The 17081-nt window shown below is 43.6% G+C and overlaps 1 protein-coding gene across 1 annotated transcript; it reads right to left on the bottom strand.

The window, feature by feature from the left end:
* Positions 1-5833: 5833 nt before the first annotated feature.
* Positions 5834-8921, bottom strand: LOC127294131 (F-box protein At5g03100). The gene is made up of 5 exons (XM_051323888.2): positions 8662-8921; positions 7648-8589; positions 7150-7311; positions 6858-7056; positions 5834-6199 (listed from the first exon to the last, which is right to left on the bottom strand). Exons 2-5 carry the CDS (start codon positions 8551-8553, stop codon positions 6183-6185), a joined length of 1284 nt encoding a protein of 427 aa, XP_051179848.1. The 5' UTR covers positions 8554-8589; positions 8662-8921; the 3' UTR covers positions 5834-6182.
* Positions 8922-17081: the final 8160 nt, after the last annotated feature.

Genomic DNA, 17081 nt, shown 5'->3' with positions numbered 1-17081 from the left:
AAATACCCAAACAAATAGCCCGTTCAGTTCCTTACATGCGGCTCCTCTTGCTCCTGCTGCTTTTCATATATTGGTATTACTGCTAGCTTGTCACAGGGAGTTGCTGGGGCAAGAAGCAAAATCGATAGCGGATTCAGACATGCCACAAGAACAGTTGAACTTCTCAATACAATACGTATACTTGTTTGTTGCAGCTGAATTGTACTTCCTTATTTCTCTCGCTGTGACACATGCACAACCAAGCTGAGATCCAACCACGCATCACTGTTCACGATGGCCTGTACAGGAGATTTCTTTGTCCAACGCTGCGATGTAGCCAGTGGAGCCTTCTCTCTAGATACTGTAGCGGACCAGGTAGAAATCAGGGGCACACCACAGTGACCTGCATCGTTGCGGGGACCTTGGGAGGCGGTGCCATCAGCCATGTCACCTGCAGCAGCGAGCAGGAGGCCGGGGGAAGAAGGGCCTATGGCCTACGGAGGTATACCGGAGACACGCGCGCGCCGACACCATAGCAGGAGCTCAGCGCACGAACCTGGCGCTGCAGGGGAGAGGTCGCCTTGCAAGGCGCTGGGAGCCTGGGAGGAGGTGCGCGTAGGGCGGCGGAGGAGCGCCTGGGTGGGCTGAGGGAGACCAGCGCCGCCCCGGGGAAGAAGCCGGCGGCGCGCGGGGGAAGAAGCCGGCGACCCGCAGGAAAGGGGCCGGTGGCGCGCGGGGGAAGAAGCCGGCGGCCCGCGGGAAAGGGGCCGGCGGCGCGCGGGGGAAGAAGCCGGCGGCGCGCGGGAAAGGGGCCGGCGGCGCACGGGGAAGAAGCCGGCGGCCCGCGGGAAAGGGGCCGGCGGCATGCGCGGCAGATCGTGCGGGAGGTTGGGGAAACTGTCGGTGCTGCTTTTGTGTGCGAGTTGTTTCGTGCTGCTTTTCGCACGATCGGGCCCTTATACAAACCGGTGGTGCTCAGAATATTATTTTGAGCACCGGTTCCAAAATAGTGTAACCCTATATATATATATCGACGCGGATTTTCTACCCACATGGCTAGCTACCCATAGGCTTAGCACCGTTGGATATGGGGAGCATGTGGGTTGAGCCAAGCAGATTGGTTCGCTGGACATTTGTGTGGAGCAAACGCTGTTAGCCCACCGTCCGGGTGCATGCACTAGCTTGCGTACTGCCTTGGTGGCAACAGACACATGCATGCCTCCCGACTGACGAAAGATGCATGCAACAGCATCGGCGCGACGTGCTTATTTGGATGAAGCTGTGTCGTAGAGCCCGTGGGGCGGCTTTTTTTTGTCAACCGGTTTGCTCTCAGCGTAGTGGATGCCACCGTGTTGGTACAAACAATGGACCTGTCGTTCGTATGAATTTTAGCTTCAGCTTTATTGCCGCACGACTGCTACTCGTTTGACAGGGATATCTGCATGCTTATTTTGGTGAGAGAAATCAGAGTGCACGTCGTCCTAACGCATGTAACTATGTAGCGCATATCACTGTGTTGCATCAACCATTGGACTGGTCGTTGGATTCGCATTTTTTAGCTGCACCTATGTTGTCGCACGGCTGTTCAACATGCAGTTCATGAGCCAAAATCGAAAAGGATGCGTACCATGCACCGAAGATAAAAGCTTTGCGACGGATCAACGACGGTACTCCGTCAAAGAATCCAGGATGCATTTCCACAAATTCTGATTTTTATTTGAAACGAAATCATAATTTGCCTCTCTCGCAAAAGCAAGGGAGCGGTGTTCTTCTCGTGGGGCCTATAGCTCAAACGAGCAAAGCTGAATCTAGCCAAGCATCCTTTTACAACAATCTAGTCGAGAAACACGCCATTCACGGACCATGGGATCTGGATGGGGAAACACAGTCGCGGGCGGGTCAACGGGAATGGCCAGGATCCCGCATCGGCGTCTCCAAGTCTGTATTTCTGAGCTTGCACTTTTTTTTTCATTTCAATTGCACATAGTATCTGATTTAAAAAAGTGGTCCATCGACAACGATCTCTAAAATGAATGCAATGCCGACCAAATTCATAATTTGGGTAAAAAACTCCACTCTAAAAATCACAAGAAGCAGATTCACCTTTTCTACTATTTTTTTGAGTGTTTCTTTTTCTACTATTGAAAGAAACGGTGCTTTGCAAGAACAAATCTGGGGACGGTTCTTTACAATTTGCTCTAATATCAATGAAAATATATGACATAGACAAATTTGTTCTACCATCCAACGCAATTACATGATCTAGAGAAACCTGAAAACAATTCGGAAAACCTCTATGCAAGAACCATTGGATCTCAAAATTACTGTCAAAAAAAGGGAGATAAGAAGATCCATGGTGGCAAGATCCAACCGGTGGTTCATCACATGAATCAGACGATTGGAATCTAAAATCATCAGCCCAATTTGAATCATTGTAATGACACAAGTGCAGCCACTGGAGATAAGACACGGGGGCAATACACAAACTCTAAACAAATCAGGACCTTGCCGCCGCCGTTCCCTCAAGATCCTTGAAATACAGGTCTAAAAAGAAAGTAATCTCAACAAGAACAGGTGCAAAAAATCAACACAGAATTTGGATTGGAAACACATGAAAAACTTGAACCTCACTGATCGATACGATAAAGTTCAATTAAAATGGCATCAACCAAAAGAGCTGAAAAATCTATCACATATACAACAAATCAAATCATATCAGTTTAGCTCGAGAATCCTTCACAGAACGGATAAAACCAAACCGAGTCTCCACTGCCGAGCATGTGCCGCATCCAAAATGTCTAAAGGATTTGCAATAAGTAGATGTGGAAACATGATAGGGAGGGGCCATGGATATTGAGCATCAAGTTCAGTCCGCGCCCCTGCTACCCGTCTAGCCCATTGACACGGCCATCGGCCTTCCTCCATGTTACAGTCAGCAGGGACTCAAATCGACAGAGAAAAAGGAAGCTCATCGCTGCCTCTTGACCTGCGCCGCCTCTCGACACGCAGCTGCTCCTCCCTCAAATCCCAAAAAACAGCAACGCAAACATCTACCTAGAAACTGATCGGAGAAAAGGATGTGAAGCAAAGCCACCTACTGCTAAAGTGCTAGTGCTAAACCGAAGCAAAAAAAATTAGGCATAGAACTAGCACATGAAAAAATTGGATCCATTTGAAGCCAAAACAATTATGATCTGCATGATGGATTCGTACCCAAAAAAAATCTTCTGGAAAGGATCTGCATCTTGGTAAATATTTATTCCAACAAAACAAATCAAAGAGTCTCAATAAAAAAGGAAGAACGAAGCTTTTTTGCTTCATATTTTGGACCCTTTATCTGTATGAACATGGGATACGGATCGGGTACACATCATGTATTACAAAAATACCAACTGAATGGATCTGGATTAGGTACACACCATGTACAAAATAATCAACACCGCGGGAAGCAATTCTAGTGGAAAAATCAACTGATTGGATCTGGATCAGGTTCAGTGACATCACAGATCGCATGAAGTATCATGCAAAAAATACTAGATCCAGCGTTGCTAATATTTATGAGCTGGAGAAGAAACCCAAGAACATCAGAGAGAACCAGGAAAACGTGTGGATCCATATCACTGCAAAAATCAATTGGAAAAAGGCAGAAAAAGAGCAAGCAGATCCAGATGGAGATCTCGAACAGCCGAGCCATGGTCCATCTATGGCATCCTCCAGCGCGCCGGCCGCCTCAACGGACGGTGACGCTGCTGCGCCGGCCGCCTCAACGGACGTCGACGCTGCCGCGCCGTTGACCACCACCACCATCAACCCCACACCTGTTCGTTGCTTGTGATGTCCCTGGCGGCCCATGAACCACTCTGCTGGCTTCGAGATAGTGGGGATGCTAAATGATGGCAGCATCTGCCAAACACGTGAAAAAGGGATGTGAGTCTAGTTGGCTGGCGTAACGGCGTTTGACGAGGAGTTAGCATCGTGCTACCAAATAATGTGCTCCCTATATCATCAAGTGTGTATATCAACGGTTAGGACCCCATGGGTAGCTAGCCATGTGGGCATCTGCCTATTTCCCATATATATATATATATATATATATATATATATATAGACGCTAAAATATAATATTATCTATATATATATATATATATATATATATATATATATATATATATATATATATATATAGAGAAAATATTATATTTTAGCGTCTATATAAATCTAATTAATATGCATTGCATTGTGCATGATAGAATAACCACATTAAAGTAGAGACATAGTTGAAAACAAGATGTATTTTATATTTGTAGCAATGCGCCATGATTTATATAGTGAAATTCATGGTGAATTGGTGACATATAAAATATTTAGTTAATAAACCGTAGCAACGCACGTGCACTTCATCTTTATAAAGATTTTTTTTGTTTTTCGGTCCTCTTGGCTGTTTTATTTTTTGTATCCTAAAATTTTGATTTTTTGTGCACCATTTTAATAGTAAACTTACCATTGCTACCTGCAAAATTTTGATCTAATTTGTACCATCCCATAAATCTTTATTCCTAGATGATCTAATCTGTACCATCCCATAAATCTGTATTCCTAGATCCGCCAGTGATAGCATCTATGAATCATCCTACTGGTTCAATGTACAAGTTGATTACATAAAGCTATGATTTTCCTTTTCTCGATGTGAAATTTGTGCCGCCCGGAGGAGAACTATCACTGAAAGCGTGCACCATAACTCCGGGATGATTTGTTTGACATGCCATGGTTTGAAGGTTGAGGAGATTGAAAATATGGTTTCTATTAAATACATATACCTAATCAGATTTTTTATTACCAAATAAAATATTTAGTCATTAATTTAATTTTAACGATGAAACTACTTTATGGAAATAAAATTAATTTATGTTTTATTATACTAGACAACTAGACCAATAAGACATGAATAAAATCAAATCTTTTCTCCTTTACAATACATTAGTATATGTTAAACTTATTTTCTTCCTCTTATTTTCTCCCGGTGCAAAGCACGGGCTCTTTTGCTAGTAATTCAAAAAAACAAAAACAAGTAAAACGACGAGCAAAAAAATCACGAAAACATGGTGCTGGATCCAGATCTGGATCCAGATTCAAATTTCAAAATTTACTAACGGCGCATCATAAAGATTAGTAGTGGCGCACTAAGCAGGGTTAACACCCTATAAAGATTAGTAGTGGCGCACTAAGAAGGGTTAACAGTGGCACACCAAATTGTTAGTTAGTGGCGCACCTACTAACACTTACCAGTGGTGTGATAGGAGTGGCGCACCATGGTACGTCAACCATTTTAGGTGCACCACTAACAGGCAATTTTCTAGTAGTGGTTCATGTAGTATCCTGTACCTTTTCAACTCCACTCTTTCTATCGATGAAATCATGTAGTAAAATGTTTCTGCATTTTATTATATGTCTAAGATTTGGAAATTCAAAACGGTGCCCAAGAGCATATGCTCCTGCTTTTATAAAGGCTTTTTTACATATAAAAGAATACATAGAAAATTATCACATCTACATGTTCATGTCCTATGTTCCCACAAAGTATAAAGAAAATATTATATTTTTTGTAACCTGTGCAAAAAAGATAATTTTGTGCTCCGAATTTGCTTTTTACAGTGTAATATTTTTCCACAACACAGGACATGTTTTCTCTACAAGAAAATTTGCAGACATGTAAAAGACACAAATATGTACACTGTCAAAAAATAAAAATAGATTTTTTTAAGTGTTCAATATTTTCCCATGAATTACTATCCACCAAAGAACTCCAATCTATTCGCATCCCCTGAGCGTTGCCAAATATTTTCAGGTAAATACATAGTCTGCAAAACATCTTTAAGCATCATCAAAGTTTACTTCATAGTACAATACATATCAACATAAGTTATAGTGCTAGATAAGTCCTGAAACAACTAACTAAAACTCAGATGTCCAAGACGGAAATCCGTTCAGACCAGATATCAAGTTCATGAAACAAGAAATCTATATAGATGTAAACTAGTGCATCCAAGCAACTCACATAAGAAATTCTATATTGAGTTCTTCAGAAAGGAAGAGAGAGGCGCATGATCCAACCCCGGTAGACAGAACACAGCAACCTCACGGCACCAAATTTAGTGGCATTCAGTGCAAATGAGCAAGATACTAGTTGACTAGCTGAACTACTTTTACTCAAAACTGAAACCTGTATAAAGAATAAAAGATGCAAGTTATGAAAGGCCACACCAAAAAATGGGAAGGTACAATCACAGAAATGGAAAGGCCACACTAAATGCAGAAAATATTTTATATAAAACTCAATTGGATGATTGGCCCACATAAAAGCTTGTTCTAGTTATGTGAATGCTAGACAGGCGCTCTATTAATTGACAACTATCTCATTATAATAATATAATATAATATGGACTAATTTGGTCCATAACTGTGATTGCTATGCTAATCAAACATTATCCTCTCACAAGTGACAACAATATAGGCATGATATAACAGCCAACAAGCACCTGACGTGGCTGTAGTTGTTGCCTGAGAGATGGGGTCAATAAGGTTGATATTGGGTATTCATGATAAGTAGCACAAATGGTAAATTAAGTCCAAATGATGCTAGAGCTTAGCTTTAGATATTTACTGATATATGTTAGGTGGATGTGACGTAACAGTCCAATAGAAACTTCCTCATTTCTAGATTCACTAAATGATGGATGCTTACTTTTCCAATTTTTAAGTAATGCGAAGTTCAAAGTTAAATTTTCTAAATTAATCAATAATTTTCCCAATGCTAATTGAAGGACATGCATGCATATTCCATAAACATAATATAGTAAAATGTGTAGTTAGTTACTTACACCCGAGGCCATAATCATGGAAATTCGGCTTGATGTTAATGCGCTCAGGAGGTACTCCATGGGTACCAAGGATCTTTACAATCTGGTGAATTGTTTCGTCTTCCTTGCGACATTTGATTTCAACTACCTTTAGATGCTTCGATACCAAGAATCGTGACCTTGGGTTGTAGCTTTCTTCTGTTTCGATCGCAGATTCTTCCTGCAGCAAACAAAATATTTTACTGAAATTAATCAACAACACATGGAAATAACTTCAAAGAAAAAAAATCTATAATTCTTGAGTATCATATACCTCATAATATTTAAGATGAAGGGTAAGCCTCTCTAGAACTTGCGAGTGCTGGACAAAGTAAATTAGTCCACTGAAGTCTGCAGCCATACACCACTCACTAAGCAACAATGTTTTCAACTGGCTAAACATAACGTGCCATTTAAAATCCATCCTGCCGATAAACTGGAGAAAATGTAGATGATTAAAGAACTATTCAATATACAATTTCAGAAGTGTTAATTTAAAATGTATATGTTTTTGTGCGGTTATTATTTTCCCATAGGTGATTTAAGTGTTGGCAGATTCAGATGTTTATACCCCACAACTGATTTTTCAAGTTTCAGGTTTAGTGAGGTTTGCAAGTAGAGCATACAGCCAATTCTTTAAAAAATGCATGTCTTTATGGGTACACTAGCAATTTAAAGTGAGAACTGGTAAGAACCATAAACTGATTTGAAGAACAGGTGTACCAGATGGCAAAGAACAACAGTACAGTAGTAAGGAAAAATGCAGGCATACCAATTGAGATTGACTTATTAACTCTAAATTCTTGATCCCCGATAAACCTTGAAGAAGCACGCAATCGTGATTGCCGTAATAGTACTTACTATAGGAGCAACCACCACAAAACTGACTGCCACAGTCCCCAAAGAAATTACCGTTATCACAACGATCAAGGCAGGTTTCTCCAAACCTGAGAAATGCCCTTATCAGTGAAGGCATAGGCTCAAGCAGAGGAGTATAACCCATAAACTCATCTAGTTCCAAGGTAACAAGACTTGGGGCAGAGATGCGAGTGCGGCCATTGGCTATAAAACTTCCATAGCAGATGATGAGATGGCTTAGCGATAGTGACGAGATCCTCTCGGCGTTTATCTTGCAATGCTCCATTTTTAACACCTTCAATGCTGGGCAGCCCAAAAAATCCAGGAAGCGTCCCCCAACCTCGATGCTGCAGAGCTCCAGCCTTGCCAGGTGCTGGGTGAGAAGAGACACGTTTGACAGACACAGGTCCTTGAGCTCATTTTTGACATGAACCCGGAGCACCCGAGCTTGGCACGACACAGCATAACGCATCCAGAGCTCGATGTAGCGGAACGCCTCCTCGGTGTCCCCGCCGTAGTACGAGTTGATCTCGCATTCATGTAGGGCCGTCCGGTCGCGGAGGAGAAGCAGGTAATTGGCAAACATGCTCAGCGCCAGAGGGTTGCGGTATATCTCGCCGGCAGAGTTGATACGGATGGAGGGCACGGACTTCCAGAGCGTGCGCCAGCGGGCGGCGAGCACGCACGTCCGTACGGCCTCGCGAGAGGGTAGGAGCGACAGCACCTGCTGGAGGAGCACGTCCGGGAGGGCGCCGATGTAGTCCTCGCCGCCGTCCAGATCCGGGTTCCTGACTCCGGCGTCTTCGTGCCTCTCAGCCATTCCGTCGAACAGGTGGCCCGCGCCGGAGCAGCCAAGCTGCGGGGGCGGAATCAGACAGAGCAACCAGGCGGAAGACGTGGGCAAGATCCAGTATTCTTACTGTAGTACCTCGGGTCTAGTGGACGCCGGCGGCCGCGGTGCGGAAGGCTTGAGAGCTCCACTCCCCAGACGGTGCACTCCGGCCAGCGCTCGCTTCTCCGAGCATCAAACAAGCTCCCCTTCCGCAGATATTAAAACCCCTCTCCGGCGAGTTAGTACTTCGGGGGACGGAGGGAGAGAGCAAGACGAGGAGGAGAAGAGTCAAGTGCCGGCCTGCGTCCTCCATTAATGAGGGAAATTGCAGCTTCCACCAGGTTACGTTCATTTCGTTGCGCAAAGTACCAGATTGACAAAACTTTTGCAGTCTTTACCAGATGTACATCTGGCGATTTATACTAAAATAATCTTTTTTTTTGAAACTATAGCACAGACTGACCCTCCGGCAAACTATTTCACTCATCTAACCATTTTGTGTGGCGTCACTCTCCCATCCGACGTGGTGTCCTCGACGCTAAGGTGTACACCGATCTGACGTGGCGACATGTGTGGCGCCGCTCCCATTGGCGCCACACGGTGAAACTGTGGCGCCGCTCGGAAGGGCGCCATACATCCACTTATGTGTGGCGCCCGAGCCGCCCCAGCCCGACCCTTCCTCACATATCCTCTCTATTTCTTCAAGACCTGTAAGGCGGCCGGCGGTTCCTCCTCCTCCCCCTCCCCCCCACCAAATCCACCACCAAATCATCAGATCTGCCTGACCAATCTCTTCTCAATCCCCTCATCAAGGTATTCTCCCTCGATCTCATTCGTTTCATCCATGATTTTCTCGGATTTAATTCAATTTAGACATGAAACCCTAGATATGAAAATCTTAGAACTTGAATCCATGTGCTCATGTATGTGTTGAAATCCATATTCTCATGTATCTATGTGTTGAAACCCTAGATTTGTTGAAACCGTAGACATCAAATTTCAATGAATGTGTATGTGTACGAACCCTAGATATGTATGTATCCATATTCTTATGTATGTATATGTATGTATGTGATGTATGTGTGATGGCTTCTTTGGATATATTCTCATGTATGTGTTGCTCATATTTTTTAGTGGAACCAAAATTTAGAACATGTATGGTCACAAATAATGATAGTTTTTATCGTGTGCATTCAAATGTATTCAAATGTGTTACATATGTCTAGTATTTGCGTAGGAATAACTCATATTTGTTAGGAATGGCTCATAATATGGTGTTTTATGTAAACATGTAGGATGGTGTATCTCATAGATAATGAGTATGACAAGGAACACCGGGCTTTTCATATGACGGAGAGGAGAAGGGTTCTTCACCCCTTGAAGATTCGTTACCATGGCACAGTAGATATGGCGTATGACGAGAGGTACACGGAGTTCATCCAGCCTACCGGTCTTCTCCCGTTCATCACGCTTGTAAGCCGTGGGGGCCGAACATGAACGCCGCGGCACTCACCGCCCTTGTCGACCGGTGGAGGTCGGAGACGCACACCTTCCACTTGAGGGCCGGCGAGACGACCCCTACTCTTCAGGATGTTTCCATGATCCTTGGACTTCCTATTCAGGGCGAGCCACTGTGTATGAACACAGCTTCTAATGGGCGGCGTGGACAGATGGAGGACCTTATTGGCATGGCTCCTCCGGCACCAGAAGATCCAAAGGAGAGAACTCCTGCCGGCGCACCTTTCCTTTGGATCAGGACTAACTTTGGTACTTGCCCGCAAGGGGCCAACCGTGACATTATCAAGACATACACCCGAGTGTACTTGTGGTATATATGATTTCGAGGACTCTCTTTGCTGACAGTGGTGGGAAGTTGGCCCATTGGTGTTGGCTCAAGGCGCTTACGGTGTTGGAGCACCCGTGGAGTTGGGGAACAACTGCACTTGCCTACCTCTACCGATAGGTGATGATTTGCTATCTGTACTATTCTTCTATAGTAGTCTGCTAGACAAAGTACTAACCAAATGTCTTATGTACGCAGTTGGACGAAGCTTGTCGCAGGACTGGGAGCTGCTGTATTGGTGGATGCTTGCTCCTACTTTCCGTATGGAGCTGGGACCGCCTATCAGTTGGGCGGCACAGGGTACTCACAGAGAGGCCATGGCCTCATTACCGGGATAACCTTAATCGGGAGCCGACTTGGGCATATCTTTGGGACAATGTCTCGGAGATGACGAGCGATCCAAAGATCATGTACAGGCACTACACTGAGGAGTTGGACACTCTTACCGCTGAGCAGGTAACCAATTTTAATCCATCACTCTTTTGCAATCCGAGTTCATAAATTCTACTGACATGTTGTAAATTCTGAAATATTTGTATGCTGCAGGTGGATTGGGAGCCATATGGTACCTATTACCATATTGGCGCGGGGATGGCTGACCTCAACCCCAAATGCACGGAGGAGGCACGTTTCTGGCGTATGCGGTGCCCACTCATATGCATGTGGCTTGTTGAATACCACCATCCGCATAGAGTGATGAGACAGTTTGGACTGCATCAGGAGTGCCCACCTCAGTGGCAAGACACGGACCACGCGCTCCATAGGTAAACTTCTTGAATCATGCGATGGAAGCTTGTTGGTTGAAGCGATAGAATCTAACTTTATCCATTGTGCTCCAATATCTTGCAGGCTTGATAGGCAGCGGCAGAGGAAGATCACGAATTGGCCTGTCCATCATAGAGGCCACGTCAGAGCGTTCCAACACTGTTTGGAAGCGATACGGAATGGTGGACATGTGGAGATTGTCCCTCACGACTTGGCCGCTTTCAACAACTATCTCCAATGGTTTCATGAAAGCACGCGTATCGAGTTAGTAAACCACGCGTATGATGACGACATCTTGGACGACCCCATCAAGTTCGATGAGGTTGCGCAAAGCCAGTACGACATGACTGCTCGCAAAGGGAGATCGACTTCTATTGCTTCCTCTCTGAACTTCGTGGTAATGTATTCTCTCATTAACTAGTACCTCATCTGTATTGGCATGTGCTCGCTCAAATTATGTATAATATGTTTGTCACAGAGGTCCGAGATCCAAAAAAGTGCTAAGGAGTGTGAGGTTGTTTGGGATCAGAGCCATAGAGATGAGAAGCCTATCGGACCGATGCGGCATTTCATTAAGGTATGGTCACTGATACGTCTCCGACGTATTGATAATTTCTTATGTTCCATGCCACATTATTGATGATATCTACATGTTTTATGCATACTTCATGTCATATTTATGCATTTTCCGGAACTAACCTATTGACGAGATGCCGAAGGGCCAGTTGCTGTTTTCTGCTGTTTTTGGTTTCAGAAATCCTAGTAAGGAAATATTCTCGGAATCGGACGAAATCAACGCCCAGCATCTTAGGATCCCACGAAGCTTCCAGAACACCTGAGAGGAGCCAGAGGGGGGCCACAGGCCCACCAGACACTACCCTGGCGCGGCCAAGGGGGGCCCGCGCCCCCCTGTTGTGTCGTCGCCTCGTTGACCTTCTGACGCCGCCTCTTCGCCTATATAAAGGTCCCTGACCTAAAACATCGACACGGAAAAGCCACGGTACGAGAAACCTTCCAGAGCCGCTGATGTCTACGGGAGCTTCTATTCTTGTAGACAGTGTTGGGCCTCCAAGACCAGAGGTTTGTAGAACAGCAGCAAGTTTCCCTTAAGTGGATCACCCAAGGTTTATCGATCTCAGGGAGGAAGAGGTCAAAGATATCCCTCTCATGCAACCCTGCAACCACAAAGCAAGAAGTCTCTTGTGTCCCCAACACACCTAATAGGTGCACTAGTTCAGCGAATAGATAGTGAAATACAGGTGGTATGAATATATATGAGCAGTAGTAACGGCACCAGAAAAGTGCTTGCTGGCGTGTAGTTGATGGTGGTAATATTGCGGATAGTACAGATGCAGTAGAACAGTAAACAAGCAGTGATAGCAGTATTTAGGAACAAGACCTAGGAATCATACTTTCACTAGTGGACACTCTCAACTTTGATCACATAACAGAATAAATAGATAGATGCTAGACTCTACACCCTCTTAGATTACAAGCATCATCATATGAATCTCAATCATGTAAGGCAGCTCATGAGATTATTGTATTGAAGTACATAGGAGAGAGATTAACCACATAGCTACTGGTACAACCCCGAGCCTCGATGGAGAACTACTCCCTCCTCATGGGAGACAGCAGCGGTGATGAAGATGGCGGCGGTGTCGATGGAGAAGCCTTCCGGGGGCACTTCCCCGTCCCGGCGGCGTGCCGGAACAGAGACTCCTGTCCCCCAGATCTTGGCTTCGCGATGGCGGCGGCTCTGGATGGTTTCTCGTACCGTGGCTTTTCCGTATCGTGGTTTTAGGTCGAGGACCTTTATATAGGCGAAGAGGCGGCGTCAGAGGGTCGAAGAGGCGGCGAGGAGATAGGGGGTGCGGGCCACCCCCAGGCCGCGCCGGCAACCCTCCTGGGGCCCTGTGGCCCAACTCTGGTCCTTCCCGGGTGTTCTGGAAGCTTCGTGGAAAAATAGGATGCTGGGCGTTGATTTCGTCCGATTCCGAGAATATTTCCTTACTAGGATTTCTGAAACCAAAAACAGCAGAAAACAAAGAATCTGCCCTTCGGCATCTCGTCAATAGGTTAGTTCCGGAAAACGCATAAATATGACATAAAGTGTGCATAAAACATGTAGATATCATCAATAATGTGGCATGGAACATAAGAAATTATCGATACGTCGGAGACGTATCAGCATCCCCAAGCTTAGTTTCTTCGTCATTCCAGCAGTAAACGATAACAAAGATAATTTCTGGAGTGACATGCCATCATAACCTTGATCATACTATTGTAAGCATATGTAATGAATGCAGCGATCAAAACAATGTAAATGACATGAGTAAACAACTGAATCATATAGCAAAGACTTTTCATGAATAGTACTTTCAAGACAAGCATCAATAAATCTTGCATAAGAGTTAACTCATAAAGCAATAATTCAAAGTAAAGGCATTGAAGCAACACAACGGAAGATTAAGTTTCAGCGGTTGCTTTCAATTTATAACATGTATATCTCATGGATATTGTCAATATAGAGTAGTATAACAAGTGCAATATGCAAGTATGTAGGAATCAATGCACAGTTCACACAAGTGTTTGCTTCTTGAGATGGAGAGAAATAGGTGAACTGACTCAACAATAAAAGTAAAAGAATGGTCCTTCAAAGAGGAAAGCATCGATTGCTATATTTGTGCTAGAGCTTTAATTTTGAAAACAAGAAACAATTTTGTCAACGGTAGTAATAAAGCATATGTGTCATGTAAATTATATCTTACAAGTTGCAAGCCTCATGCATAGTATACTAATAGTGCCCGCACCTTGTCCTAATTAGCTTGGATTACCGGGATTATTACAATGCACATGTTTTAACCAAGTGTCACAAAGGGGTACCTCTATGCCGCCTGTACAAAGGTCTAAGGAGAAAGCTCGCATTGGATTTCTCGCTATTGATTATTCTCAACTTAGACATCCATACCGGGACAACATAGACAACAGATAATGGACTCCTCTTTTATGCATAAGCATGTAGCAACAATTAATTTTCTCATTTGAGATTGAGGATATATGTCCAAAACTGAAACTTCCACCATGAATCATGGCTTTAGTTAGCGGCCCAATGTTCTTCTCTAACAATATGCATGCTCTAACCATAAAGGTGGTAAATCTTCCTTACTTCAGACAAGACGAACATGCATAGCAACTCACATGATATTCAACAAAGAGTAGTTGATGGCGTCCCCATGAACATGGTTATCGCACAACAAGCAACTTGATAAGAGATAAAGTGCATAAGTACATATTCAATACCACAATAGTTTTTAGGATATTTGTCCCATGAGCTATATATTGTAAAGGTGAAGAATGGAAATTTTAAAGGTAGCACTCAAGCAATTTACTTTGGAATGGCGGAGAAATACCATGTAGTAGGTAGGTATGGTGGACACAAATGGCATAGTGGTTGGCTCAAGTATTTTGGATGCATGAGAAGTATTCCCTCTCGATACAAGGTTTAGGCTAGCAAGGTTATTTGAAACAAACACAAGGATGAAGTGGTGCAGCAAAACTTACATAAAAAACATATTGAAAACATTATAAGACTCTACACCGTCTTCCTTGTTGTTCAAACTCAATACTAGAGATTATCTAGACTTTTAGAGAGACCAAATATGCAAACCAAATTTTAGCATGCTCTATGTATTTCTTCATTAATAGGTGCAAAGTATGTGATGCAAGAGCTTAAACATGAGCACAACAATTGCCAAGTATCAGATTATTCAAGACATTCTACCAATTACTACATGTAGCATTTCCCGTTTCCAACCATACAACAATTTAACGAAGCAGTTTCAACCTTCGCCATGAAAATTAAAGGCTAAGAACACATGTGTTCATATGAACCAGCGGAGCGTGTCTCTCTCCCACACAAACATTTATTCAAACAAAAACAAAAACAAAAACAAACCGACGCTCCAAGCAAAGCACATAAGATGTGACGGAATAAAAATATAGTTTCAAGGGAGGAACCTGATAATTTGTCGATGAAGAAGGGGATGCCTTGGGCATCCCCAAGCTTAGATGCTTGAGTCTTCTTGAAATATGCAGGGATGAACCACCGGGGCATCCCCAAGCTTAGAGCTTTCACTCTCCTTGATCATATTGTATCATCCTCCTCTCTTGACCCTTGAAAACTTCCTCCACACCAAACTCGAAACAAACTCATTAGAGAGTTAGTGCATAATCAAAAATTCACATGTTCAGAGGTGACACAATCATTCTTAACACTTCTGGACATTTCTCAAAGCTACTGGAAGTTAATGGAACAAAGAAATCCATCCAACATAGCAAAAGAAGCAATGCGAAATAAAAGGCAGAATCTGTCAAAATAGAACAGTCCGTAAAGACGAATTTTATTAAGGCACCAGACTTGCTTAAATGAAAATGCTCAAATTGAATGAAAGTTGCGTACATATCTGGGGATCACTCACGTAAATTAGCATAATTTTCTGAGTTACCTACAGAGAATTTTGCCCAGATTCGTGACAGCAAAGAAATCTGTTTCTACGCAGTAATCCAAATCTAGTATGAACCTTACTATCAAAGACTTTACTTGGCACAACAATTCAACAAAACTAAGATAAGGAGAGGTTGCTACAGTAGTAACAACTTCCAAGACACAAATATAAAATAGAGGTACTGTAGCAAAATAACACATGGGTTATCTCCCAAGAAGTTCTTTCTTTATAGCCATAAAGATGGGCTCAGCCGTTTTAATGATGCACTCGCAAGAAATAGTAGTTGAAGCAAAAGAGAGCATCTCGAGGCAAATTCAAAACAAATTTAAGTCTAAAATGCTTCCTATGCATAGGAATCTTGTACATAAACAAGTTCATGAAGAGCATAGTAACAAGCATAGGAAGATAGAACAAGTGTAGCTTCAAAAATTTCAGCACATAGAGAGGTGTTTTAGTAACATGAAAATTTCTACAACCATATTTTCCTCTCTCATAATAACTTTCAGTAGCATCATGAGCAAACTCAACAATATAACTATCACATAAAGCATTCTTATCATGAGTCTCATGCATAAAATTATTACTACTCCCAACATAAGCATAGTTATTCTTATTAATTGTAGTAGGAGCAAATTCAACAAAGTAGCTATCATCAAATATAGGAGGCATATTGTAATCATAATCAAATTTATCCTCCATAACAGGCGGTACCAAAAGTCTAGGCGATTTACACAAAAATAACCCAAAAGTGAAAGAAAAGCACAGAATGACCCTCCGGCGAAACTATTTCACCAATCTAACCCTTTTGTGTGGCGCCCCCCACACGGGCGCCACACATGCCCATGTGGCTCCCCTCAAGCCGGCGCCACTGACCCAGCCGACGTGGCCCCCTCGCCGCTGAGCTGGTGCGCGCCCATCCGGACGTGGAGATGTGTGGCGCCCCTCCCAACGGCGCCACACATGCACTTGTAATCCCCCAAAACATACTGTGAGACAATTCCTCTGGGACTTAGCCGTTTTGCGAGGCTCGATGTGTGGCGCCGATGCCACGGGCGCCACACATAGAGGCTCGCGAAAACGGCTAAGGACTTATCGTCCGGAGCCCCTGGATGTTTTCGACCCAGTAGTTCATATAAGTTGTCATGTGTGGCGCCGAAGCCACGGGCGCCACACTAGCATTTGTGGCGCCAGTGGGAAGGGCGCCACACATTGACTTGTGTTAAAAACATGAAAAATCCTACCAAACTCCAACAGTTACGAGTACAACATTGGACACAACAAGTAGCAAATTCATGACATACACATATAACACTTCATAGGTCACATTGTAGCACGTAGATTCAAACAACAAGTAGCATTACACACCATGGTTCGAAATGACATAGGGTTCAGAAATCGAT

The sequence above is a fragment of the Lolium perenne genome, chromosome 4, assembly GCF_019359855.2.
Source record: "Lolium perenne isolate Kyuss_39 chromosome 4, Kyuss_2.0, whole genome shotgun sequence".
NCBI lineage: Eukaryota > Viridiplantae > Streptophyta > Magnoliopsida > Poales > Poaceae > Lolium > Lolium perenne.
The sequence above is the reverse complement of the archived record's forward strand: the minus strand, read 5'-3'. Positions and strand labels throughout refer to the sequence as shown.